Raw genomic sequence first — 26,154 nt, 5'->3', positions numbered from 1 at the left:
CTATTTACAACAAGTTTACAACAAGTGAATATGATAAAAAATATGTTATCTATAAACAGAAATAATTATTTTCACAGAATCAAAAAACATAATAAACTTATTTAATACAAATATCTGGGGTCTTTCCAAACGCCTGGCAGTGCTCCGCCTTCAGATATCTTTTATCTCATTCTGACAGTGAGGTTCAGGTGGGATTTTGATTGGGTGCGCAGACCGTTCATGAACCAATCACTGAGGACGTCAGTTGCCACCGGAGTTGCTGTCTCTAAACTTGAGCCCCAATAATCTACTACGTAATGTACTAACATGCATTGCAGTCGTGAAGATCGGTAGGCTTTTATTAGACTTTGAGTGCAATTGAACAGCCTGTTCGCATCTCTAAATACTGTACAATTTGTCAGCTTGGCGAATTAGATTTCTCTGGTAAGTTTCTTTAGATCTGTCTTTCAATAATTTAAATGAATTTAATCAACTCGTTGTCTTTATCGATCGTGCAAACTGTGATCTTACAACACATACTATAGCTAATATGTTATTTAAAATGTCAAAATATTGTAATATGACCATGAAATCGCTACAACACCAAACCCAACCATGCTCTTAGATCGATGTAGTCAGATATTATGAAGATAAATAAGGTTAAACGTTAGCTAATCGCGCTAACAATAACCGCATCAGCGCGAGACTAGGTCACGGCGCGAAACGGACGCCATCTTTAACAACAGGTCGTAATTGAGAACATATTGCTCTGTTCACCCCTCTTTAGATCGACCATGTCCAATGACATGGGGCAGCTTTTGGGCACTGAGATCAACCTGATGGAGATGTCGGAAGGTGAATACACACACCTCCAGCACCTCCTCCAGACGCAGATGGACGGGCAGGCCACGGAGCATGACGGCGTAGACGTCCGATTCCCCGCAACTATATTCGGCCTCAGTGTGACCACTCAACTTGCGACCACTCAACCTGCGACCCCTAAATATGATCCCGGATTGGCAAAAATGTTTACCTCCCCGACCATCCAAGCTATGGACCTTTCAACCTCAAACGAGGAGCAATGTGTCATCCCAGATCTGAGGCTGAATGAGACGGTGGACATAGAGGAACTAGCCATGGTCATTTCCTGCAGTGGCAGTGGCCACTCTGGAGAAAAAACTCCTACTACTTGTGGCGAAGTGCCAGGCTCTGTGCTTGTTAGAGTTAAACGGGAAGCCGGTGAGACCCTGACCGAAGCACCTGCTCACGGTTGTGGATTCTCACTGAACCGACCCCATTCCTCTGCTAGAGTTTGTCTGGAGAAGAGGTTTAGCTGCATGGCCGAGGATGTCCCCAGACAGCAGGACACCCAGACGGCAGTTCTTACCAAGTATGAGCAATCTATATTTGTCCTTGTGAAATGGTGGAATGATCAATGCTATTGTGTGACAGTTATGTTTTGTTCTGCTCCTAGTTTTTTGACGATGCTTCAGCAATCCACTGAATCTCAAGAACCAAGCATTCATCAACAAATGCAGAAGTGGATGAAATCAGATCGAACTAATCCCATTGAGCTTTCAAACCCATACGGAGGGGCCCTGTTCAACCCAATCACTGGCGTGTGTGGACTAGTACAAACCTAAATATTAACAATTGTATTATTCTGCTCCTAACGTTTTCTTAGTCATTGTTCACTAATTAATACCCCCCCCCCCCCCGCTTTATTTTTCATGTTCATCTCAGGCTTTTGGACATATTTCACATATTGTTGAACCCAACAAGCATCAAGGCCTGATCAATGCAAATAACTTTTTAAGTTATTGTCCAGAGAAAGCGGCTGCTAAGGGGCAGTGTGTCAACTGCACCAACCAAACAGAAGAACAGGAATGGGTTAAAGTGGAAAGTAAGAATTACTTATTCCTTTCTTTCTATATATCATCTTTTATAGATGAATCTTTACATTTCAAATGTATTATATATTGTTCTTACTTTATGTATATATATGATATATTTTATATACAGATTATTTCACATGAAATGTATTATATATTGTTCTTACTTTCTATATATATCAATTTATATATTTATTATTACACGTCAAATGTCTCATATATTGTTCTTACTTTTAATATACGATTATATATGAGGGGCATGTTTAATCTGACACGTCATCATTTATGTAGAGGAGGCGGTGCCTACAGCGCCTGTAAAGCGCACCCGGTCCCGGATCACGAGGGGTCCCAGCGTGGCTTCTCAGGTAGAAGGCCCTAGAGCCGCTGTAGAGGCAGGGAGGAGTGGCAGGAAGAAGGCAGGCAACCCGGCTGAGAGTAGCCAGCGCAGAGAGAAACATAACAGTAAAGAGAGGGACCGCAGGTAGGCAGGAGCGCTACCATCTCTGCTACAAGTATCAACTGTTAACCAGCCCCTGGAGTCCTGGTTAACAGTAAATAACAGGACAGGACTTCAATGAAAGTACATACTTAATATGGTTTAAGATTACTTTGCAAACAGTTGCTCAAAGAATTTGTGTAGTTTGTGTCGAACATTTATCGTATTGTAATTCCTCCTTTTATTTTTTCAAGAGTGAATGGAAATACTTAATTAATTAATTCTGATGTATTTCGGCAACCGTTGTGCAGGAGGCGGATTCGCATGTGCTGCAATGAGTTGAACACCCTGGTGCCCTTCTGCAGACCAGACACAGACAAGGCCTCCACTCTGCAGTGGACCGCGGCTTACCTCAAGTACATCGAGGAGGTGTACGGAGACTCACCCAAAGAGGTGGCCTGAGTTATCAATCTGGATAACCATTCAAATCCTTTCATGATCACCTTCCTCTTAATGTATGGGGAAGATCTTTGTACTTTCTCAATATCATAGGATGGATGAAGTAACCTAATGTCCCTATTTCAAACTATATTTTGAGAAACATACAATCAGTAATTACAAATAAATTAAAAAGTTAAAAAATAAATATATATTATAGATGGTTGGCTCGCACAAGTATGTATAAATTATGAATTTGTCGGATGGTGACTAGCTTCACAATATTCTCTCTGTTGCTTTTGACACAGAACTTCCAGAGCGCTTTCTGTGGTACGACCGGCCTCCGCAAGAAGCCCAGCACAGACTCTGACCACGTCCACCTCCACCAGGAGATGGCAGGCACAGCAAGCACTGCTCTGGCAGCAGAACAGTGAAACCCCAACACTGCTCTCTTTAGTTATCCATATATCTATGAATTGATATCACATCTTAGTGGCTGAGGTTTCATCAAAGTTGCTGTTCGACCAGAAAGCATCAAGTAAAGACAAATTCAAGGAAAATGTGTGAGGATGCATTGTTCAATTGTAATATTCCTTATTACTTTATTGCATTATTATTTTGAAACTTCCTATTTCCTATATTTTATATTATGGTAGATGTATTCCCCATTTTCCAAATGTAGGGTTCATCAGACATGCCAAATAATAATTATTTTTTAAAGGAAAGGTATCCCTTTAGTAGGGGTCTCTTTTGCAGACGGTAAGCATTAGTGCCTTCAGCAGGTCTCGTGACTGTGAATTACCATCCGTTTTCTCCTTAAGACTCTAAAAAAATTTCATTTGGGTGCCGAAATGCTTTTTACAGGACATTGCGGAAAGTGATATGCAGGTGGCACTGTTTCGCATTGAAAGACAAATTACAGGGTGTACGAAACTTATTTATAGTATTTATTATCAGTCATGATATTTTGCCTCAAGGTGCGAATTTAAGAAACAGAATCCAATTGCATTGTACATCCGTTACATTTAGCAAATATTTAAAGAAAATGTTAATTTGTGTTCAATAATTTTTCATGTGATTCTTCTGTCCTGGTTGTATTCAATTGAAAGTAAATGTTACTGCTTTTATTTAATGGCTTCGCTTTATTCTTTATGGGTTGATTGGTATAGATTATCTTGATTTACAGAAGAGTAATGTTTTACTGAAAAGTGGCTTTATTTGTTATTTCTCACAACATGACGCTGTAGCATCTTACTGTACATACAACAGTCACCCACCAATAATAAATATTATTTAAACGCATGTATATTTAATTGGTATTGCACCAGTATTACATAGTGGATGTGGTCATTGGCGAACTCAAAAAAGAAAACTTCCATCAATTCTTCAATCTCAATTCGTCATCCACATCCTAGATAATTAAATATCAAAACTTGATTGAAGGGAAATTGTATGAACTTAAAGCTGTAATAAAACAAACATAAACATAAAAACCTAGACTGCCAAAAAAAGACTAGTAAGAGTTAGAAATCTTTTGCATTAATATACAAAAATTCTGGGCCTTGGGTTTTCTTTTTTTTAATTTTAGTTACAAAATTACAAATAGTCAAGACTAGCCTCTCAACACTGGCACAAATCTCTATATTACATTGTGTATCTTGACTTTTGAGGTAAATGGAATGGTACCTGGAATGACCATTCATAGACCATGATACTTGTACATAAAGGACAATCACAGTACTGCTGAAGAGCACCATCTGTAACGGGGGCTAACGGTTGGTGTTATTTTTTTTACAAACCAAGAACTTAGAAAAATGAATGTACTACGGCCACTTTCTGATGAGTCATTGGAAGTCAGGCTATTGTCGTTATCTGCTGATGGTAATGGCTGCGCCGCAGGTGTTGTCTTGCACCCTCGTCTCACTCTTGTCTGTTTCATTGATGTGATCAATATTTTTAGTCTCTCAGCTGCGTTTTTTTGTTCTCTTCCCACTCGTGATGTTTCCCTCGTTTCCTCCGAAACCCCGTCTTCAATTATTAACGCATAAAGGGAATGTGTGTGACGACGTGTCTCTTTTCCTCTCCGCTCGTCCTCCTCCGGTCCCCCGTCGTGGAATGGGGGGGGGTCGGTGCCTCGGGGTAACAGAGTAACGTCTAATGGTTCTTGGGGTTGGAGGATTTCCCGGCCACCGAGGCGCCCTGGCAGGCCGATGTGTCACAGATTCCAGGGGTGCCATGGTGCCCAGTCCTACCTACCCGGCCTGACTCTCCGGGCTCCCCGGGGTCTCCGGGGGCGCCATCACGCCCGTCCTTCACAATGCCGGCAACTCCCGGAAGACCTGTTAACAAACGTATGTCAAGGTGAGTCAAGTATACGAGTGGGACGTTTTTGGAGCAGCATTAAGCAGCCAGTATAACTGCAGACATATCAACATTAGTCCTATCTGTTGAGGTCTCAAACCTTGGTAGCCCTGGTCTCCTGCCGGCCCCTCGATAGCTTTGCCGAGAGGGCCCTTGTCACCTTGTGTACCAACTTCACCTGTTGGGGCGATGAAGACATTTAATTTAATTATTATCAAAAGGTATTTTACTTTAGTTGTAATTATAAAACATAATAAATCCACTCTTCCATCAATGTTTTTCTATGATATACGTTTTTATTACCTCTGGGTCCGTTGTCCCCGAGGTCTCCTGGAAGCCCCCTGTACCCTGGGGGTCCCTGGGTACCAGGGTGTCCGATGGAGCCGGTATCACCGGGCATCCCTTGGGGTCCTGCAGGGCCGGGTCTGCCCACCCCACCAGGTGCAAGGGGCCTCCTCAGGTTAGCCGCAAGCTGGGCGATTTGATCTGCGGAACGGAAGGAGACGGAAGAGAGACGTTGTGAGCTGCTTGGCCGCCTGTGTCAGACTTGAGGTATGAATGGACAGGAGAGGTTCAGATCTTCACCATCGATCATGGAGCCACACAGCTCTCTGATGTGCTGTTCACTGGTCAGTTTACCCTGAAACACAAACACTGCAGTTATCTCTTTCAAAAGATAGCAAACTAATCACAATGCATTGGCGAGGTTACACATTTGTCCTCTGAGGTGACCAACCAACACTCACAGGTACGCCGTTCTTTCCTGCAATCCCAGGCAGGCCCTGTTCTCCTTGGAAGCCCATTGGTCCAGGTTTTCCCGGGACCCCTCTGGCCCCCAGCTCTCCTTGTGGCCCCGACACGCCCTTAGGGCCCAGCTCTCCACGCTTTCCTGACTGAGAACAATTAAACAATGAAAATGATCACGCACCACATGCATCCAACTCTTCACATTTTCTGGGATGAAATTGTCATTTTATTATATTACAAAGACACACTTTCATTATGCCTCAACCCTTTAACACCCTGAGTGAAAATACTCATAAGGTGCATTGTTGCTTCATAATTACTTTGGTTAACGCTAACAGCAAAACCAATGAGATAGAGACTCATCAGTGCTGTTTCTGTAATTACTTTAATTGCTCTACGGCTTAATGTGACTCCCCATTGGTGCATTGCAGTGAAGAGACTTAATACTGAAGGCTAATGCTGAACAACTCTAACCGATTAATCCTCTTACAATTGGAATGCGAGGTTGATGTTAGGCCATTTGAGGAAATTAGCACCAGTACAAAGCTGAATTTTTTTTTTGTTTTGCCATTTGAACAGAAATCGTATGTAACATGATATATTGATGGGGTTGATATTACGAAAAAGAAAAGCACAAATACAAATCGACCCATTAATAATGCAACGTAAAATATGTGGATTTACCTCTCCTTTATGACCAACTGGTCCAAATGGACCCTGGAAAAGAATAACAGTATCCATAGTTTACCACATAATTACACATTAAATAATACATGATACATGTAATACATAATTGATTATCAATTATTTTCATAATATTCCGTCATAAGACCCACGACCAAATCAATGGTACATAAGAATAATAACTGTATTAAAGCCCAACGGTAAACCGTGCATTGCACACTAGCCCTGCCTCTTCAAAAGATGGAGTCTATACTTACAGGTTCTCCATTCTCTCCCGGCAAACCATCACTTCCTGCCACGCCCTAAACAGAAACACAAGTGGCTTGATCAAGCACAAGACCAGATCGTTACCTAAACTGTAATATCAGAGACACAGTCCCTTTAAGGCTGATTTAAATGAGAACAAACGCCTTGCACATATTAACCAGTAGAGTTTCTGTGCCAGCATATTGCTTCCATTACCATCTCTCCCTTAGGGCCGGAAGCTCCGGTGGGGCCCTGAGGAAAAGAGAGAGCGAGAGGGTATGTTTAGTCAAAGAAACTGCTGAAAAAAATGTAAGCTTGGGGCAGCAGGCTGTATGGATGGGGCAGGCTGTGCTACAGGGAGAGGGGTATAGGATGCAGACCGGTCCAAGGGAACCTGTATAAAGACGGCCTTTGTTCCGTCAACAGGGCTTGAACAGACGGCTACCTTGTTAGCCCCCTGGAGTACATGGGGCGGGGGGGGGGCGCCTTGGCTAGTTAGATACAAGTATGTGACCTCCATGTTGTGACAACATGTCTGCATGTACGGTGTGGGGAGTTGATATTGATTGTTTGGGTTATTGGTATGTGCACTTTATTGGTCTGAAGGAAGACCACAACCATTTCAAAAGGGTCTGTGTGCTGTAATTGATTATATTCACTCAATTACCATATCCACGATATGTTTAGCTCACTTGGTTTATGGTTGCCATCTGGCTGTTTGGAAGATGGGCGAAAGAGTGTTGGTAATCTTCTGACTGCAGAATATTCACTGCGGTACTGTTGCAGTTGGGCTTGGTGTGATTGGGTGCGGTAACTGCAATTGTTCATTTGGTGCTTTGTCAACAAAACTCACCCTCTCACCAAATCCTCCACGGATACCGGTCGGACCTGGAAGTCCTGGGTCTCCCATAGCTCCCTTACCTCCCTGTTGGTCATAAGCAGGTTATGATGACATACAGAAGAATGGTAAAACACCATAATACAAGGGAAAAGAATAGGTCCTGCATAACCACAGAAGCAGCTCCTCACACCACTGACCTGGAAGCCTTTAACTCCCTGAACCCCCATGTTGCCCAATGGTCCGATGCCCCCCTGTGGAAAGCAGGAAGAAATATAGGATGAATCTTTGCCTCTTCGAAAACATCGAAAACAATTTAACAATCCAAACAGATGGGATTTGCAATTTAACGAATACGCTTGAAATGTATTCATCTGGGTTTTGGTTTGGATATTATACGTTTTCCTGAGATATGCAATGCTATGTGATGCAGGATGTGTTAGGGCTAGCCTGGGGTAGCACAATGCATGGGGTAGTGTAGATTGCACAGTGTCCCTCTGTCTATTCATGCTTGCTATGTAAATACCTGCTCTCCCCACTGACCCAGCACTACCTCTGAATTAATCTGAGCAAGACCCCGAGGCAGCAGCCATTTTATTCTACAAGTTCTTCTCATTTACGTTAATATCAATGTTTTCTGTTTATAGGTTCATATTATTTTTAATAGAAGGTGTATATTTATTATCCTACTATGCATTTAATGTTTTTTAAAACATTGCTTCTCTAGCATTCGTGCAAGATTGAGAAAGCATATTTCACAGCAAGGCAAAACTAATAAATATACTTTTAAATAGTGTTTCCGGCCAAGTTTGTCAAAGACGTGGTCGTTTCCTCTGGCAACGAGACAGCCAAGCCTATATATAGACAGACCATCGTCATCAAGCCACCTTCTCAAACAACCAGCGCTCCAGAGATACCGACTGACGGAACAAGTCTCTTTAGTTTCTACCAAAAGGCTCTTGGAAGTTTGTCAGTTTGTTTGTTGCTAGAACAATGAAGTCATCCACCAAGACCAGCACACAAGGCTTATTTAACCCCAAGACTCTGTTAAACCTTCAGGCCTGCTGTGCCCTGGAAGGACCAGGGAAGTCACCAGCTGTTTACCTTCACATCTATACATGTAAACGACTTAAGTCAGGTACGTCAGAAGTATTTCTACAGTGTTACAGTGCTCTAGAGCAACACACTATGCAAACGATCATTGCCCCTGCAATCTACTGCGTCATTGGGCACACGTAACCATGACAACTTACAACGACTCCTCTGGGTCCAGCCATTCCTCTCTCTCCAGGGACACCGATGTCACCCTGTGGGGGAAGACAGAACGGGCACATCAACAGAGCGCAGTGATTGGACAGTCCTCATCTTCAACTTTTACAATTTAGACCAGTCAATCAAAATGCATGTTGTCGTTGATCGAGATGTGTACACATTTTATCGTTGAATCACGGATCTATCTTATCCTATGGAATCATCTTAAATGGGTCAATCCCTTCCCCCTTCAGATACATACAGGAATACCTGGCTCTCCAGAGGGTCCCATTTCGCCCATCTTCCCTGCATCACCCTGGAGTGAGAGAAGATAGAGTCAGACTGGCTGCTCCCTCCTTGGGTCTTACCTCTGCTCAGTGGCTCGACAGACTTAATAATGCACTCACGACTGTCCCTTTAGACCCCTTTCCTCCAGCCCTTCCTTGTAGACCCTGGAACACAATAACAACAAAGTTAAATGGCTTGCGGTTGTATTCCAGACGGTAACAAAGGGACATTGAGATGGAGACGTATGTAGATCAGGAGAATGTTACTTAGGTTCTTTGACTTCATAGATGAACCAACACATGACACAACACAACGAGGCACTCGGCCGCCGCCGCTGTGAAACTCACAGGAAGTCCGTTGGGCCCTTTCTCTCCAGGGACCCCGTTCCGGCCCGGATCGCCCTGGGGACACACAGACCGTTAACAGTGTCATCCTCTCCCTATGAACTCAGAGGCATCTCGTGTGGTATTGAGCTTGGTTGGATCCCATTGATGGATTAACGGATTGATTAACATCAACAGAGGGGTACTGTAACGTTTAGCAGCAGGGGGATTGGTGGGGGCACTCACCTTCTCTCCGTCAAGTCCCTGGGTGCCGTCTTTGCCATCCCTGCCGGGGATGCCCTGTAGTTAGAATCATGTCTAATTAGAACAGGCCACTTTAGGATAAAACCCACGAACCATGTATTGTGTTAAAACAGGTAGTTCTACTGAACAAGACACTCACAGGCTCTCCTTTGGGTCCTAGTCCACCGGGACCTCCTTTAGGACCGATTTTGCCCTGAGAGAATGGGGGAGATATTTCTAGCTCTGCTTCCCCAACAAAGGCATTTATAATCCTTTTTTAAAAAGGATTGTTAAGAGAAGTGTCTGAGACCTGGTCCTCTACTCACAATGTCTCCCTTGGGTCCGTTGAATCCCTGGGGTCCCTTCTCTCCTGCATCACCCTGAAAGCATCAGATTGAAACACACACCCAGCTATTCATTGATGGGAGCAGTTATCCGTTTTGCAACAGCATCCCACTTTACTTCCCCCCCCCCCACCCCCCCCCCCTCCAGTAATTCCCTCTTGGAGTGCGTTAGAAGCAGGATGAGAGACTCACTGTCTTTCCAATGACGCCTGTGATACCAGGCTTGCCTCTGAAGCCTGTCAGACCCTGGAGGCAGAACACAACATGTCAGCCACGACAGTGAGGATTTAAAACACCAACACCCGCTTAAATACCAAGTGTGTGATCCACGTTGTAAATGATACCTACCCTGTTTCCTACAGCTCCCATTGGTCCCTGGAGGCCCCTGAGACCACGTGGGCCCTGAAAAACAAGCCGACTTCGTTGTAAAGGCATCTTCATACTGGCCTCAATGTCTCATCCACAATGCCAGAAATACGCACAATATGCATAACTAATCAAATAGGAGGGTTCTAGTCTGTAAACTCACCTGCAGACCCACAGTACCAGGAATACCTGGAGGACCAGGCGGGCCAACGATACCCTACAAGAAAGATGATAAGATATTTACTTTTTACAATTTCTTATTATCAACAGTTGTATTGAATCAATACTTCTTGCCCAGCTGCCGATGGTGCTGTTTTTCACAGACTACAGTGCACAGTAGGCCCAATGAAAGTATCGACGGTGTTTAACGAAGGCTCACCTTCTCCCCGTCTTTGCCGAGTTCTCCTTTGTCTCCCTTATGGCCTGTGTGTCCCTACAAGAATACGACGGGAAGAGGGATTGTGTGTTAGAGAGCACACAATTCAATCAGTTCTGAATGTTGAGAAGCGACAGCCGCCGCGGATGGACACGCTCACTTTGAATCCTGGCATCCCAGGAGGACCAGGCGGGCCATGGGGACAAATGGCGGGACACTGCAAAGGACAGACCGAGACACAGATAAGACTGAGGCACAGCCTCTGTGGAGCACTGCACTGCTCTGCCGCCTGAATAATGTAGCATGCTGTGGTACATTATGTCTGTTTCACAGCCGGGATCAACAAGTATTTTCTTATGTTATCTTTACAGCTACGTGAATCAAGACCACTGCACACGTACCAGAAGATCCCCACTGCCATCAGGAAGAGTGCCAGGAAGACCCTGGTTGTTGGTGGGAGAGGAAAAAGAGGAAAAGTATTTTAATAATAATAAAAATGTGCTGAAGTAATATCTGACTTGTCTTGCCATTGTCTCAAAGCATAATCCCATTAGCACTTACTGGGGGTCCATCAGCGCCGACAGGGCCAGCAAGCCCTGCAAGACCTTCAGAGCCCTGGTGGAAGAATAGAGAACATCAGCAATGTTCATGCAAACCATGCAGAGCCTCACCTACTTACATAACATTTCTATGTTCAAGATGAAATGCAACTAAAAAATCATATCATCTTCTTGTTTGGTTTTACTGCAATTGTCTCATGCATTAGGCCTTATAATATAAATTATATTTGATTTAATGTTTTCATTTTCGGCGATAGTTGACAATCGCAGATAACTGTGCAAAGTCTCCCATCAAACTGACACAAATGCGACAAAATAAAGACAAAATCCTAAACATAAGGTTACAAGTATTGCTTGTAACCTTATCTTACTAAAAATCTCTCCCCACGCTCACTTCATGCTGATAAAATACATTTATTACTCTATTTACTCACATCTTGTCTGCTTTCACTCTATACTTTGCGTTGTTTGCTATTTTGCTGAGACGGGAATTCAAATTCGTTTGTGTGTTTTGGAATCTTCTCTGGACGAGAAATGCCAATTAAAAAATATGATCTAAAGGCCACAGTCTGTGCAGCCAGGGTGAGTTCATCCTCCCATCGAACTCTGTCACGCATCACCCTCATAACGCATACACACTGAGCACACAAAGGAGCGGTACTAACAATGTTTTCTTCAAGCAACATCGCTGCTTGTATGGTTATTTTTAGTGCTGTGTTTTACTGTACGATATGGTAATGAGGGTCAGAGATACACTAGCAGACTGTTGTGGGAGTACAGCAAGAGCAAGGATGAACGGCCCCCTGGGAACAGCAGGCTTCAGGAAGCGTGCTCAGATACTCACTGCTGGGCCCTGTGGTCCCACTCCGCCTGGCAAGCCGTTGGTTCCCGGCAACCCCTGAAATGAATAGACAGGAAATAAGTGTACTTGAAAACAAATAGCGGCATATAATCATTATGGAATAGAGTGCCGTTATGGTGTTGCTATATGCTATAAATACCTAATGTCATTGGATTTTGCACTTTTTTATATTTTGGGTTGAGATTCGATTTATTTTTCATGTCATTTCCCATATTGTCCGTTATTTATTTTCCTTAGAGCAATAATGCAAACATGGTGCATGCACACACATGCACAGACAGACACATAGACACATGCACGCCCACACACACACAGATACAGATAGGAAAATAGCTTTACTCACTGCAGCTCCTGATCTCCCTCTGCCCTACGAAGAGAGGGGAGGGCAAATTAAGTCACAGAATTATGCATAATCACATGTTCAGCAATCAAAGCTTTGAATTGTTCTGTATCCTGTTAAATATTAGTGCCTCTCAATGGGAACCTGATGAACATTTTCGCTCTCTCATTATCCCTTGGCTAATTTAATTATGCATATTTTCTTTCTGACTTCTAATTTCTTGTTTCTTCCACGCATAGAGCACAAGTATGACTTATTTTGCATTGATTGCATTGCACCTTCACGTTGATTAGATTGGTACAATCATTGGTCCATTCATTATCACTGATTTGACATAATGTGTATTTATCCTCGTAATTATGAGTTCCAATTACTTATGTTCATCAAACATGTTCAGCTTCTCTCCTTTAGCTTGTATTTGCGTAATTTCAAACAGCATAACCCAATTTTGGGTTGTAATATAGCCGTGTCCTCTTCAGAGCAGTGGATGGCTCTGCCTCGTGATTGCATTCATATGTCCCTTGCAAACGCCTCATTTGAGGACGTGTACAAGCAGTGTCAGGCTGACCCATCACATGCATCAAGTAGTTACAATATCTGGATATCAATTTGAATAAGTATGTGACCTGACCAAAAGAGGATGTTTTAGTTAAAGGTAGAGGTACTTACAGGAGGCCCACCTGGCCCAGGGGGTCCCGCATCACCCTGCACAATAAGGAAGACAATTATTACAATGATGCATCTTCTAAGGATGCTAATGACAATGCTAACATAGTTATATTCACTGTATTATTGTATATATATGAATTTGAATATACAATTTAATTGCCATTAAATAGAAACAAAACATATTTATCTCAACAACTAAGTTGTAGGGTGTATCCTATATCATATATAATGAGGTATGTTAAGTAGATACAATGGTTTATGTCTGTGACTGTGTGTGTCCTGGGGGGGGGGGGGGGGGGGGGGGGGAAACTCCTTGAAATAAATATGAAACGGTGATAACCGTTACACCTGGTAATTGTCTCCCTGCAGCAATCCATTTGGCTTAATTATTATGTAGTTGAAATTACATTTCACTCCGGGTGGATTGGCGGTTTTAAACTGAAAGTAATTTTCCCTTCCTATTTTAAAATCTCCAACCTACAGAACTGACTCCTTCATCCTATTCCTGCATTCTCATTGGCTGTATTTGGTTTTCTTGTGTGGTGAGAAGTGCACAGTGCGTCTTCACATGGCTGTGTGGTCGGGAGTCTCCGCATTCCTCGTTGTGCAAACGAAACAAGAGCGCAGACGGCTGCACAAATGCACAAATTTGGTAGAATATTTTACCAGTCTTTGTTGTACACACCCACACTAACACGCAAGCACACACCCACACTAACATGCAAGCAGGTACACACATGCGCACACACACGCACGCACGCACACACGCACACACGCACACACGCACACACACACACACACACACACACACACACACACACACACACACACACACACAAACATACGCAGTCATTACCTTCTAGGATGTATTGTTTTATTATTATTTTTGATATTGTCTACACACAAGCACGGGAACATTAAGATGGCATTAACTCAATTAGGCAAGGGCTTATCAATGGTGTCATCACTTATCCTTGTTTTAACCTCACATAATAAAGGTTCAACTGTAAACCCTACCAGACAGTTTCCAACAGCACAAGTCCTATTAAAAACAAGCATTAACTGTTGCCTAGCTCTTCAGGTTTAGCTCGGGATAATTAGCTGGAATGCAAGGGATTTTCTATGGCATGGCTGTGTGTTCACAACCAGGTGAAGAAGTAGGTGACTCCAATATACCGTGTAAGGCATCTGTTTCATCATGTGAGCAGTGGCACTCTGAGCCCCAGGGCCAAAGACCCCCCCTCTCCCCGGTACCTGGTGGAGGTGGGCAGCTCGGTGCATTCCATACAGGATTAGGACAGAGCCAGCAGTCAGCAGTGCCCAAATCCGATTGGGTCTGCCCTCATTAAAAACCTTCCCACCAAGCGCACTAACCGTCTGGGTAAATCCAGAGAGACAGGAAGACTGGGGGGCCTTATCCCTGCATGACTGAGGACCCATATCTAACAGTAGGCAGTTGTGGAGTTTTTTACACCACTTATCACAATTGTGATGATTGTAGCTACAAATCACTCCAACTGAGAACAGGCGCGTGTAGCCATGTGTGTATGAGTATAATACTATTCTGTGTGGTGTTTTCCTGCTTAATTGCAGCTGGTAGATCGATGTCAGTGCAGAGACAGAATGAAGGGGATGTCAGGTAGGGTACAACCAGGGTGTGTACCCCGAGTGTCACTTACCGCGTCTCCTGGGGGGCCGTCCTTCCCCGAGGGGCCATCAGGGCCGGTCAAACCCTGAGAGCACATGATAATAAACCATTATCCATAGACTATTCTATCCACTCATTTTACAACACAAACATGTGCATGATATCATGTGAATGTTGGTGCTAGCGCGAGATATTTAGCCTCACGGGGTTTAAACCTTTTGTGAGAAAGTGTTGCTAGACGTTCATGTCATGGGCATGGAGTTGGGTTGTTTTTGTTTGTTGAAGAGACTTACATCTACCCCTGGCAGTCCAGGGAGTCCCGGCTTCCCAGGTCCGCCCGGCAAACCTGCTTTCCCCTTAGGACCCTGAAGAGAAGGAAGACGAGGAGAAAACGAGGTGAATAAACCAAATCAGATGCATGTTCTGCGTACACTATTATGTGGATGTTAACTTACAGCTTTTCCGGAGAGTCCAGCAGGGCCAGTTTTCCCCTGTGGTCAATATAGATAGGAGAAAGGAGACAGAGAAATCAATAACATAAGCATCACATCACACTGTATTTATAATTAGCATTTGAAAAGCATCATCACTCTGATAAAAGACTGCAACAGATGGGGACATATATATATGTCCTCATCACATCATGAATAAAGGATGCTTTGGTGAGCATCTGGATCAGGGGCCGCCCCCTGCCAGGCGGTCTACAGGATGAGAGCTCCAGGTTGGCTGGAGCGTGTGTACGGACAGGGAGGAGCTCGGAGGTGAAACTTTAGATGCTCTCATAGGACTGGGGAATGCATGAATGAATAGACCCTCTGTGTGGCTGAGCACTCCTCATTTAGGATACAGAAACAGAAATAACCAGAGGCAAAGGGTCACACTGGACCGGAAATTTTAAAAAGCATTTTTTTGCTTTTATTTATTAGTTATTTTCCTTGAAATGCCTTTGATAGACCATAATCAATACATGGATTAATTAATTCATTATCCATTCATCCATTTTCCTTTCTTTGGTTTTGTTTGCTGTGTAAGCAACCACTGTAGTTGAGATTTCCTATTTCTTCATAGAAAGCTTTTCTTTCACAGCTTCCAACATACCAGTATTCTTCTGACATTGGCCAACTGTGTTTTGGTCATGGATGTTTCTGGAGCCACGCTCCCACCACAGTAGGTTGTCAAGCCTCCCATCGTATCCACTCAGCCAAAACCATATGTACATTGACTACCAGAGAGTAAGTACCACCAACACCCCTGAGTCAACACCTGGAGGGAGGGGCAATGGCTTCGGAAAGGAGGAGGAGCCAATGTGATCAAATATGGTAGACACAAGAATAAATAAAGGGGCCGTAACCTAAGGTAACATAAGAGAGGCTGCAGTTTGGATAAGATGTGTGGAACCACTTGTTGCACTACCATACATTGGACATTATGTCTAGAACTGTTGTCTTTATTCACACAAACACACTCTCACTTTCCCTCTCTCTCTTTCGCTTTCACGCACACATGGAAACACATTTCGTTGATGGTGTCCTTTGATAAATATCTTGTTTGCAATATCTTAAAATCTTAAAACATATTTAAAACGTATATAATCTGAAAACCAGGCTGCTGACTAGCAGCTGGAGCGGCCTTACTCACGTCAGTGCCATCCTTCCCCGGGGGACCATGAGGTCCTGGGGGCCCAGATGCCCCTCTTGGTCCAGGTCTCTACAAAGAAAAATCATTCCTTGATCACCTGCTTGTGCTGGAAATCGTCAGCCTTTACGTTATTTGTAATTGATCATTACTGAGAAAGAAACAACAGTTTATCCTTCAATCCGGTCCAGACGGGTAAATAAGATACCTTTTTTTAACTGGTTCAAGAAGCATACATCATTTAGGAAATTCTAACATAAAATTACACAATAAAGTAATGTTGTTAATTGGGACTCAAATACGCATGCGTAGTTATGACTCTAAAATGTGACATAACAATATAATGAATATACATGGGCTACAAATGCTATATATATATATCATACACAATAATAATAAACAATGATTTAATTTGGTAATGTATTATTCTCTTCATGAGTTTGAAATAGCCAATAGTTGAATTGGATCAATGAACAAAGATGGTATTATGCGCCCGGTAGGCCTGCTGCTTTCCAAAGAAAACATTCCATAGGTCTGGACAAACATAACCGACTCGCTGAGTTACCACCTGCGGACCATTAAGGTCCTAATTCATAGAAAATGTCCATACAATTGACAAAAAAACACAGCAGGGCCTCTGAGCTATGTTTAACGTTAAATGCCAATAATGCATAGGTATATTGATTGCAACAAAATATAACCTATTATAGATTGTTTTATATGGGTTCTTCTCTTTAAAGCGTCAGCTATACAGTAATAGGTACAACTTTAATCCACATTTAATTAGACTTTGACAGCCTTTGAGCCTTTGATGGCAGACAGCATTTACTCGCCCAGTTATCAATGCAGTCAGGTGAAGTGTTTCACTTTATCAGGCACAACATTAATGGCATGGCATCATAGGGATAAGGTATTTAAACAGAAGCTATGGGCCTATCTTTATTTTTAAGACGGGCTGTGGTCTCGTTCGGAGGTGCCCCACCACCAACCTTACCTGGGCTGTAGAGGATGTCAAAAGTTGGCACAGTAAGAGCACCCCAAGAGCAGAGAATAACGCCATGGCTCCCGCTCGCCCCTAAAATCCGATTACGAAGCGGGAAATAATGCAACCCCGGTGCCCTGGTCCTCGTTAGCTCCCCCCGTATCAGCGACGGAGCCTTCCTTCACCTTGCGACGCACAGCTCCTGAATGACATCCGCTTTGAATCCAGATAAACCCGAGCCTCCGGCTGAAGGGGCTGAACTCAAATCTCGGACAGTGTTGGAAGTGGGTGAGGGGGGGCGATGAGAGGCAATGGGACGGGGGAGAGCTAGAGAAGGGCAACCCTAGGAGGAGACCAAACAAGTGGGCTGGGTCGTCGTGATATGTCAAGACGAGGTCTAGCCTATAGCAGTCCAGCACAAGAGGCCACTTTCACTATAAAAGCGTAGGCCTGCGTGGACGATGGGATGCAGGACAGAACTGTGTTGCATATAGCATGCCAAGCAAAGGTATGATACAGCGGTATTCAAGTGATGAACAGTATTTAACTTCTAATCTGAACTGATGTCCTTCCGGTATCGTCAGCACAACAATCTGAATGAAAGCATATACAAATTCTTAAAACATTTTATTTTTTAATTATTCAACAGGAAAGGTGTTCAGGATAGTGCCCTGACGAACGTCAAGAATCTCTTTGAATTAGTTTTAAAGAGTCATTTCCCACTCAGACTTCTGCACTTCAGATGGATTCTAGGATTCTCGTTGAATGTCACGCTAATCCTGAGATGCATTCCATGTCATTAACCAAGTAAAATGTAAATGTAACAAAAGCTGATATCTACTGCAGGATTTTCCTGAGAATTGCAATTAATTAACTAAGAATAGATTTTGGCTTTGGCAAAACATCTCATAGACTATTCTTTATAAAGTTAATAAAATCATTAATAGCCAGCCAGCCACGTAGCATTAATATACAACATACTGAAATTTCAACCAAAGCATTGCATACACTGCCAAAACATACAATCAACCAGTCTATTATATTTTTGGCAAAGTGTTAATTTTTGCTCCCCAACTGTGCAACAAAACATATCAATTGTGTAACATTCTAAGGGGAATGACATTCAATTATTTTCCCCATTCGACAGCGGGTTCAACAGAAATACATATCTTGTGATGTCTCAATCAAATAAAGTACAGTTCAATTAATCTGCTAAACATATCAGTGCAAATAACTGTCTTCAGTTGCAAAAGTACTGAACTTAAATACACCTTTTTTAATTTCATTCAAAATTATTCTTCTTTTAGGGAAAACGACATTTAACGAATAATAACTATAATACCAATTATTTTGTAGGGGTGTCAAATAGTAGTTATTATTATTACTGTTGTCCCAGTGATTGGTCTCTTGGTTGGAACTTGTAGGACAGCCATGTAGCAACAGTATCTATTTATTTTTTTTAAACAAAGAAACAATCGCCCCTTAAAAAAGGAAAACGTAAGGCTAGAAAAAACCTTAATATATATCATTTCACTTCATTTGATTTGATTTAATTTAAGCTCAACTAAGCGATTGTCATTGAAACAACCTAATGTCCACCAGTCGTCTTTATTCATGAGTTCCCGTCCTGGCCTGCGGTGGGCTGGTTTGAATCAACGTCCATGGCCTCACAGCCCTTCCCATTAGTCTGTTCATCAGTGTGTTTATTCACACTAAGCAATGACTCGCTCGACACCTCCGCAGCTTTCCTGCCCTCCTCTGTCCCAAAGTCAGTCCTGGGGATCTTCTCCTCCCTCCCAGAGGGCCGAGAGGGTGAGGACTTAGAGGAGCCCTCTGGCTTTGTCTTGGGGCCTGCTGACGGGCTTGTGTGCATGGGAAGAGCGTTGGTGACTGATGATTTCTCCTCCATCTGCCCATTGGCCGAGTCCACTGCTAGAGTACTGCTTTGCAGCACCTTGCCGTCCTCCCCCTCATCCTTCGTCTTCCTCTCAGACTCTATAACACTGACCGTCTCTGGTGTGATGTCCTTTGATGAACTGGGGTCCCTGCTGTCCGGGACTACATTTGTAACAGGATCAGGACTTACTGACTGGTCCATTTCATCATCAACATTGTCGTCGTCATCCCCACCGTCATCTTCATCATCATCATCAACATTCCCAGCATCCTCATCCTCGACCGTGTCACAACCGTTATGGTTGTCTACTAACAAAACCTTGGCATTCCCGTTTTCAAGAGTCCCGGCTTCCGGCTTAGACTCCGCTCCATACGGCTTGGTTTTGTCTCCACTCGTCGTCTGCTCGCTCTTCTGAGTGTCTGCAGTGCCATCAGCTCTCGCCGCCGCCGCCGCCTCCTCCTTCTGGGCACCGCCGGCTGCCTCCCCGTCCTTGCCTTTCCCCCGGGATGAGTGATCCTCCTTCCCGTCGCCGATCCCCACTGCGTCAGGCTTCTTCTCCGCTCTTTTGAACTGCTTGAGGATCTTCCGCGGGCACCAAACAAACTTGTCCTTGGGCTCAAAGTTCTGATAGGCGTAGCGCACCAGCTCCTGGCGCTTCTGCTTGTCCAGCACGGCGAACAGGAAGTAGTCCAGCACGCTGCGCTTGATGCTGCCGAGGCTCTTCTTGACCAGCGTCTCCTCCAGGAAGAAGCGCACCAGCGGGGCCTGGTAGTGGTCGAAGCCCAGCTCGCCCAGACTCTTCAGGATGCGTGTGATGCGGAGGTTGTTGTGCATGTTCCTGGTACAAAAGAAAGCAGGGAGCACAAACAACAGAGTGAGTTAACATCCGTGTTGAATTGTGAATGAGGGAACATCTTCAAAACAAAATGACGCCATTCATCATCCCAACAGCTGCAACTCAGGCAACAAAATTATAGAATTATGACTTTTCGATAATAGTCTGTTCACAAGATTTCACCAAAACTCAACTTAAAGTGGATTGAAGGTAAGATAAGGTCTGTTTGGCTGATCCGTTTGTATAATACAAACATACCTCTCAAGGTTTCCAAAGCGTTCCTTCGAGTTGTCAGCACGTTTGACTTCGCCCGTCTCTCTGTTGACCAACTGGATGCCATAAAACCCCAGCATAAGTTCATAGGACTCGACCAGTCTCCCCTTGGCCTCGTCGTTCTTTTTAAATGCCTAAGAACCGAAGTATGGATTCAATAAATGATGAAATCACTGCAAATGTTATTGACAGAAACAGAAATTTGGAAAATCATAAAATAACATGTCATGTCTAACTCAAACATGGTAGAAATTAGATACACACATGATACTTCAAAATGTAACCAATTCCATAAAGGACACCCAATATTCTAACAGGAACAAAAAGACTCCCACTCACCTCAATCTCCTTCTTCGTAAGTTCTGAAGCCATGTAGTTCACTCCTGGTTCCCTTAATGGAAACAGCCTTTGACAAAGAATTGACAAATGATTACTGGGTAATACGACAACTTGACATTATGTAAAATTGAAATGCAACTTTGGCCATTAAGGGAAGGCCTACAATCAAGGCATTATTTATAGGAACCTTTGTGAATTATCTTAATTCAATATAATAATAATAATAATAATACTTATTATTATAATCTCCTTAAATGTTGTCTGCTGCACACTACATCCTGAAACATCATCAGCGAGCTTCCTTCAATTAAATGTATAGCTAAATAGTGTAACTGTATTTTAATCAAATTAAGATTTGTATGGGCAAAATCAAGTATCAAAACGTACCTAACAAAGCATAGTTAATAGTTCAATATTACCATTGGATGTAGGAATGCACCCTCTCAAGCTTCTTGTAGTCAGTCTTCCATTCTTTATGAAAAGTTTCAATGAAGACATCTACAAATGAAGCAACAAAAAGGTAAACCTTAAACCTTTGACAACTAATAGAAGTAAAAACAACAACTGTTTAACACATGTATTGGAACGTTGGTAGTTACCATCAGGAGCTGAGGGAAACTGGTTTAGATAAAACTTCAAATTGTTCATTTTGTCTTCTGAACACTCATCATCTGTAAGATTCTGCAAAGACATTACAAACAGGCATATAAACAAAAGCACATCTCAACCTAACTCGTAATTTATTTGAGGGCAAAGTTGAATTTGAGTTAGGACTTACTGGATACCCTCGCCTGTAGTTTTGCATGTCCTTTGCTGCCCTCATATTCCTGGACGTATGCGGCCATGGCTGGAAATAGTTTAATCATGATATCATCAGAGCAGATATATCCCAATAGGGAAGACAACATATTTAGACAAAGGAATAAACAATTGCCATTGTTATACGATATATATTCGTGAGTAAACCTTTTGTACACTGTATGGAGTAAACATAAGCAAGCTATCTATGTGCATTTGCGAGCCGACATTAATGGCATTGGCAACCATGGTGATCTAGACCAGGCCATTCTAGCTTTGACACATAACTGACATCCTTCAACTTTGCCCTTTGCGACAACAACCGTCTTACAAAACGTCTTTACACAGTCTCCAATAATGAACACATTTTAAATCAAACAAGTGTTCCTTCGTTTGTCCTTGAGGGGTCGTGTGGTCAGGCTCATCCAGACCGCAGAAGATCCCCTAGGAACTAACTCGACCAACCGGATAGGTTGATCTGTGCAGGAAACAAACACCCCGTCTTCTCAAATGTTTAACGTTAGTGCAATGTGCCTGCACAAAGTGCTGTTTTTATGGGGCAATTTGACTAAGATTGTCGTCTCCCCTCGATGGTTGAAGGTACATTCGTATTACCATGTATTGACGTTTGGTGAGATGGTCGCTGTTGCACAGGACTTAGTATGAAACGACAACATGGTGACGTGAATGTCATTGCTATGGGCCTACCACCTACAGTGAGGTATTGATCAAATTAAACACTAGATAAAAACGAGTTGACTGCCCGGCATAATGTTGTACATAGATGAAACCTATGAAAAGTTAGCTAATGCCAGTGGCTAGCATGCTAGCAACAAGCTAGCTTAGCAATTACTATGAGAAGAACGACCAAGAAACTGGCCTACTGCTGACCGTTCACCTAACCGGGCCGTGGTCTGACACCTGACACGACGAGGGCCCCTCGATCTGGTTCAAAAACAACACAGAGGGGGTACGTACCAACGCCCAGGGTTTGTTTTTATCTTGTCGACGGGTTGGTCTCCCCACGGTCTGCTCTTCTCCATCACTCTCCGTGTCCCAGGTCGAGTCGTACTCACACACGTAGTCGTCCTCCATCGTTACACCAACACACCAAGGCTAGCTAGAGCACAAGATTCGGACGATGTAGTTGTATATCTAAGATAAGACATGAGTTGCGCCACACTGTTGAATCCCCCCACTGCGTGCTAGCCCCAGACCTCAAGCGACCAGCCTTCCCGACATCCTTTCACGTTGGCATAGCGCGGAACCGAGGAGGCTGCGCCGGGGTGAAGTAAGCGTCATATTCGATGTTCGTGAGATTGCAGTAACGGAGCTGCTGTGCCAGCCCACTTGGTTAAGAACCCCAAGGGTTAAATTTTCGGTGAAAAAAAAGGAATAGTGAAATCTATGGACAGTTGACAGTAATTTTTTTCTTTTTAATTCTTAAAATTTAGGGGACGTCATTGTCCAACGACGAATAAGGAGTCAAACTGGTTTGGATGTAAATCCACAAGGCTTGACAGAGTTAATTGAAGTTCATAGAATACCTTCTCAAACAACAAGAAAACATTTTTTTGGTTCGGTGGCACCCTTGCACTGAAACCCTCAGATTCTTGAAGTTCCACTCTTAATGCCACGTTCACATCTAGCGTTTTTTGTAATAGGGAAAAGTTGAGCCTACCGTTTTTTCAACAAAAAGAAAAGCTGGCAGCGTTTTTGGGCCTAAAAGCGCCGAGAGCGTTTTTTCTATTGCCTATCAACGAATCCATTCTAGACCCGACGTTACTCGCCTACTACCTATCCAGGCTAGAGCCCATTAGACATGTTGTAGATCTCGACATGTTCTGTAATTAAAACTATTAATCGCTCCACCGGCACTTTCCCGAGTGATTTGTCTGCCATTGTTTCTTGTTTTGACAGTTGAGAGTTTCCTTCGTGACGAAGTGTCAATGTTCCGCTTGTGATTGGTCAGTTGCCCAAAAGACGCCTGACGTCGGCCGCTTTCTTCCTGAAAGTTGAACTTTTTTCAACGCTCCGTATGGCAGAAAAAAACGCTGGGAGAGGCGTTTAAAAAAGCGGCCGACCTATTCGGTCAGCCTGCCAGAGCCAGTGGCAGCCAGCGCGGCCGGCAAGTGGCAGCCAGCGCGGCCAGTGGCAGCCAGCGCGGACAGTGGCAGCCAGCGCGGCTGGCCTGTCGTCGCAGCTAGCCAGCCGATACCAGCCAGGCGTTGCTGCCCGTCATTACGTCGTATGATTATCATTCCATCGTACTAAATCATACAAAAATGTTCAAATGAAAGAGACCGATTACGATTACGAGTTTGAGTAAAATGGTAAATATATACCTGATCGTGATGAGTATCGAACAGCCATTGTGATGATTACCAACCTAGGGCCACTACCACTTGTACCACGGTGCCATTGACATTTAGTCGTTGTACTTTTATTAAACTATATAACTCTATAACGAAGAACTTTGTACCGATACTTTATCAGGCTTAATGATATTTAACAAAACAAATAGGCTATGTATAATTTCGAAAATACATTATTTCAATATGCCCCAAATTACAACTAATATATCACTCTATAACGAAGTGCTTTGTGCATAATATACCTTATTAGGCTTAATGATATTTAACAAAACAAATATATAGGCTATATATAAGATATAAAATTCATTATTTGACTGATAGACTGATAGACCAACGATTTTATCATTTTAAACTGTACTTCAATATAGAAATATTAAAACAATATTAGCAATAAAGAGCTGTAGGTAGCTTTCGCCCTTTCTGGTACTTCAACTGTCGCAAAAACCCGTTAATAACATGCAAATTAACTGATTAAGGACCGCCCATAGACTTTGAGCGACCGAGCCAGCCAGCGACCAAAACGGCAGCCAGACGAGAAAACGGCAGCCAGACGTGCGACCAACACAGCGACCAAAGCGACCTACGTCGCGACCAATGCGACCTACGTCGCGACCAATGCGACCTAGGTCGCGACGCACGTCGTTGGCCACTCAGAGAGCTCGGCCCCGCTCCCCATCCAGGTGCCCCTAAAGGGACAAAAGATGTCTCCCTGATAAACTCTGCCAAGCAACTTGTGGCGCCACTGAACTAAGAAAAGGCACCTCTTATTTATGGAAAAAGACTACTCGACTCCAAAGAACCCTTCCTCACAGGCCAGCTGTCTAACCCTTATATTACCTGCGAGCAACTCAACCAGACGGCATTCTAAACTGCAAGGCCAGGGATTCCAGTTGGGAAAAACAGCAATGGCGCTGTTCTACAAACATTCTGAGTGTTATGCTTGGTGGTAGAGAGAACGTGATCAGCCGTTGATTTTTACATGTACATCCACATATCATTCAATTCCTGCCACCAACTGGCTGCAAAAGGATGGTCCTTAATTTCCCACCCACAGAATTTACTCACTCACTCACTCACTCACTCACTCACTCACTCACTCACTCAATAAGATTACTGGGAACGTTTTTTCACAATGTATGGTACCCATATCATACAAATGAGCCAAAATTATGTCTGTAACGTCCAATATACGGTATCTTGGCATTTATACATTAGTTAGATATAAATAGAATCCAGCGTTATCAAATGAAATTGAATGATGAGTGGCCACTAGATTGAGTTTCTATTTTTGTGTTTAGTTACTGTGGAAACTGAAAATATGTGCAGGCATCTAGAATTCGCTGTAGCGTCTCTCTGCTACATGCCGCTGTTGTGACTTTGTGTTTCTATGCAATGGGTCAAATCAGTCCCAGTGATGAGAGCAATGGGACTGATTAGTGAACATTATACGATTAACTTTGGAGTAAATTAAAATAAATGATCAATAAAATAAAATAAATGATCATCAATAACACACAAAAAGTAATGCAACCAAGTATTGCATACTGAAATTGAATGACAATTTTACGTTATGTTATTTTCAATCAATCTATATGCTTTAAATCTTCTCAATGCCTAACCTGGGCAAATGCTCTCTCTTTTGTTCCAGTGTAATACAGGCAACATTAAAGCTGATTAAAGCTGATGCCAGACTGTCTTTCGTTTTTTTACACTAGAAACGTTCACAGAACCGTTTACCTTTGGGACTTTGAACCGAGACAACAAACCAGCACAGCAACCCATACCTGGAGCTCAATTCAATTCAATTCAATTTTATTTATATAGCCCTTAATCACCATTACAGTCTCAAAGGGCTTTAACAGGCCAAATATTTGTGACACCCCCCTTTACCCATGCCCCCACACGGGCAAGAAAAAACTCCCTTGAATCAGCAAGGAAGAAATCTTGAGAAGAAACGCAGTGTAGGGGATCCCTTCTTCCAGGGATGGTCAGGAGTGCAATGGGTGCCACAATTGGCATACAGGTAAATACATGTACATCATATTAAAATGGTGATGGGGTTCTGGCCGGTTATCCATAAGGAGAGTCCAGGCATCCAGTCCAGCACCCGCAGCACGCTACAACTGACA

The 26,154-nt window shown here is 43.2% G+C and overlaps 3 protein-coding genes across 3 annotated transcripts; 1 reads left to right on the top strand and 2 right to left on the bottom strand.

Moving 5' to 3' along the window:
- Positions 1-146: 146 nt before the first annotated feature.
- On the top strand, positions 147-3,872 carry LOC115545896 (transcription factor-like 5 protein). The gene is made up of 7 exons (XM_030359381.1): positions 147-423; positions 767-1,369; positions 1,454-1,598; positions 1,723-1,882; positions 2,163-2,352; positions 2,619-2,760; positions 3,054-3,872. Exons 2-7 carry the CDS (start codon positions 774-776, stop codon positions 3,177-3,179), a joined length of 1,359 nt encoding a protein of 452 aa, XP_030215241.1. The 5' UTR covers positions 147-423; positions 767-773; the 3' UTR covers positions 3,180-3,872.
- Positions 3,873-3,936: 64 nt separating this feature from the next.
- col9a3 (collagen, type IX, alpha 3) lies at positions 3,937-17,831 on the bottom strand. Its single transcript, XM_030359358.1, has 32 exons — positions 17,521-17,831; positions 16,530-16,598; positions 15,347-15,382; positions 15,185-15,256; positions 14,923-14,976; positions 13,244-13,279; positions 12,578-12,601; positions 12,217-12,270; positions 11,374-11,427; positions 11,214-11,255; positions 10,973-11,029; positions 10,816-10,869; positions 10,600-10,653; positions 10,419-10,472; positions 10,263-10,316; positions 10,053-10,106; positions 9,887-9,940; positions 9,730-9,783; positions 9,508-9,561; positions 9,280-9,324; positions 9,135-9,188; positions 8,875-8,928; positions 7,822-7,875; positions 7,637-7,708; positions 7,000-7,035; positions 6,795-6,839; positions 6,538-6,570; positions 5,853-5,999; positions 5,692-5,746; positions 5,410-5,592; positions 5,207-5,284; positions 3,937-5,084 (listed from the first exon to the last, which is right to left on the bottom strand). The coding sequence occupies exons 1-32, from the start codon at positions 17,584-17,586 to the stop codon at positions 4,900-4,902; spliced, it is 2,037 nt and encodes a 678-aa protein (XP_030215218.1). The 5' UTR covers positions 17,587-17,831; the 3' UTR covers positions 3,937-4,899.
- A 285-nt stretch (positions 17,832-18,116) lies between these two features.
- ogfr (opioid growth factor receptor) lies at positions 18,117-22,976 on the bottom strand. Its single transcript, XM_030359369.1, has 8 exons — positions 22,868-22,976; positions 22,629-22,770; positions 21,631-21,699; positions 21,452-21,533; positions 21,272-21,350; positions 20,853-20,919; positions 20,499-20,647; positions 18,117-20,243 (listed from the first exon to the last, which is right to left on the bottom strand). Exons 2-8 carry the CDS (start codon positions 22,743-22,745, stop codon positions 19,121-19,123), a joined length of 1,686 nt encoding a protein of 561 aa, XP_030215229.1. The 5' UTR covers positions 22,746-22,770; positions 22,868-22,976; the 3' UTR covers positions 18,117-19,120.
- Between the last annotated feature and the right edge of the window lie 3,178 nt (positions 22,977-26,154).

Source organism: Gadus morhua, chromosome 1, assembly GCF_902167405.1.
Source record: "Gadus morhua chromosome 1, gadMor3.0, whole genome shotgun sequence".
Lineage (NCBI taxonomy): Eukaryota > Metazoa > Chordata > Actinopteri > Gadiformes > Gadidae > Gadus > Gadus morhua.
Note: the sequence above shows the minus strand (reverse complement) of the source record. Positions and strands in the feature narration are given on the sequence as shown.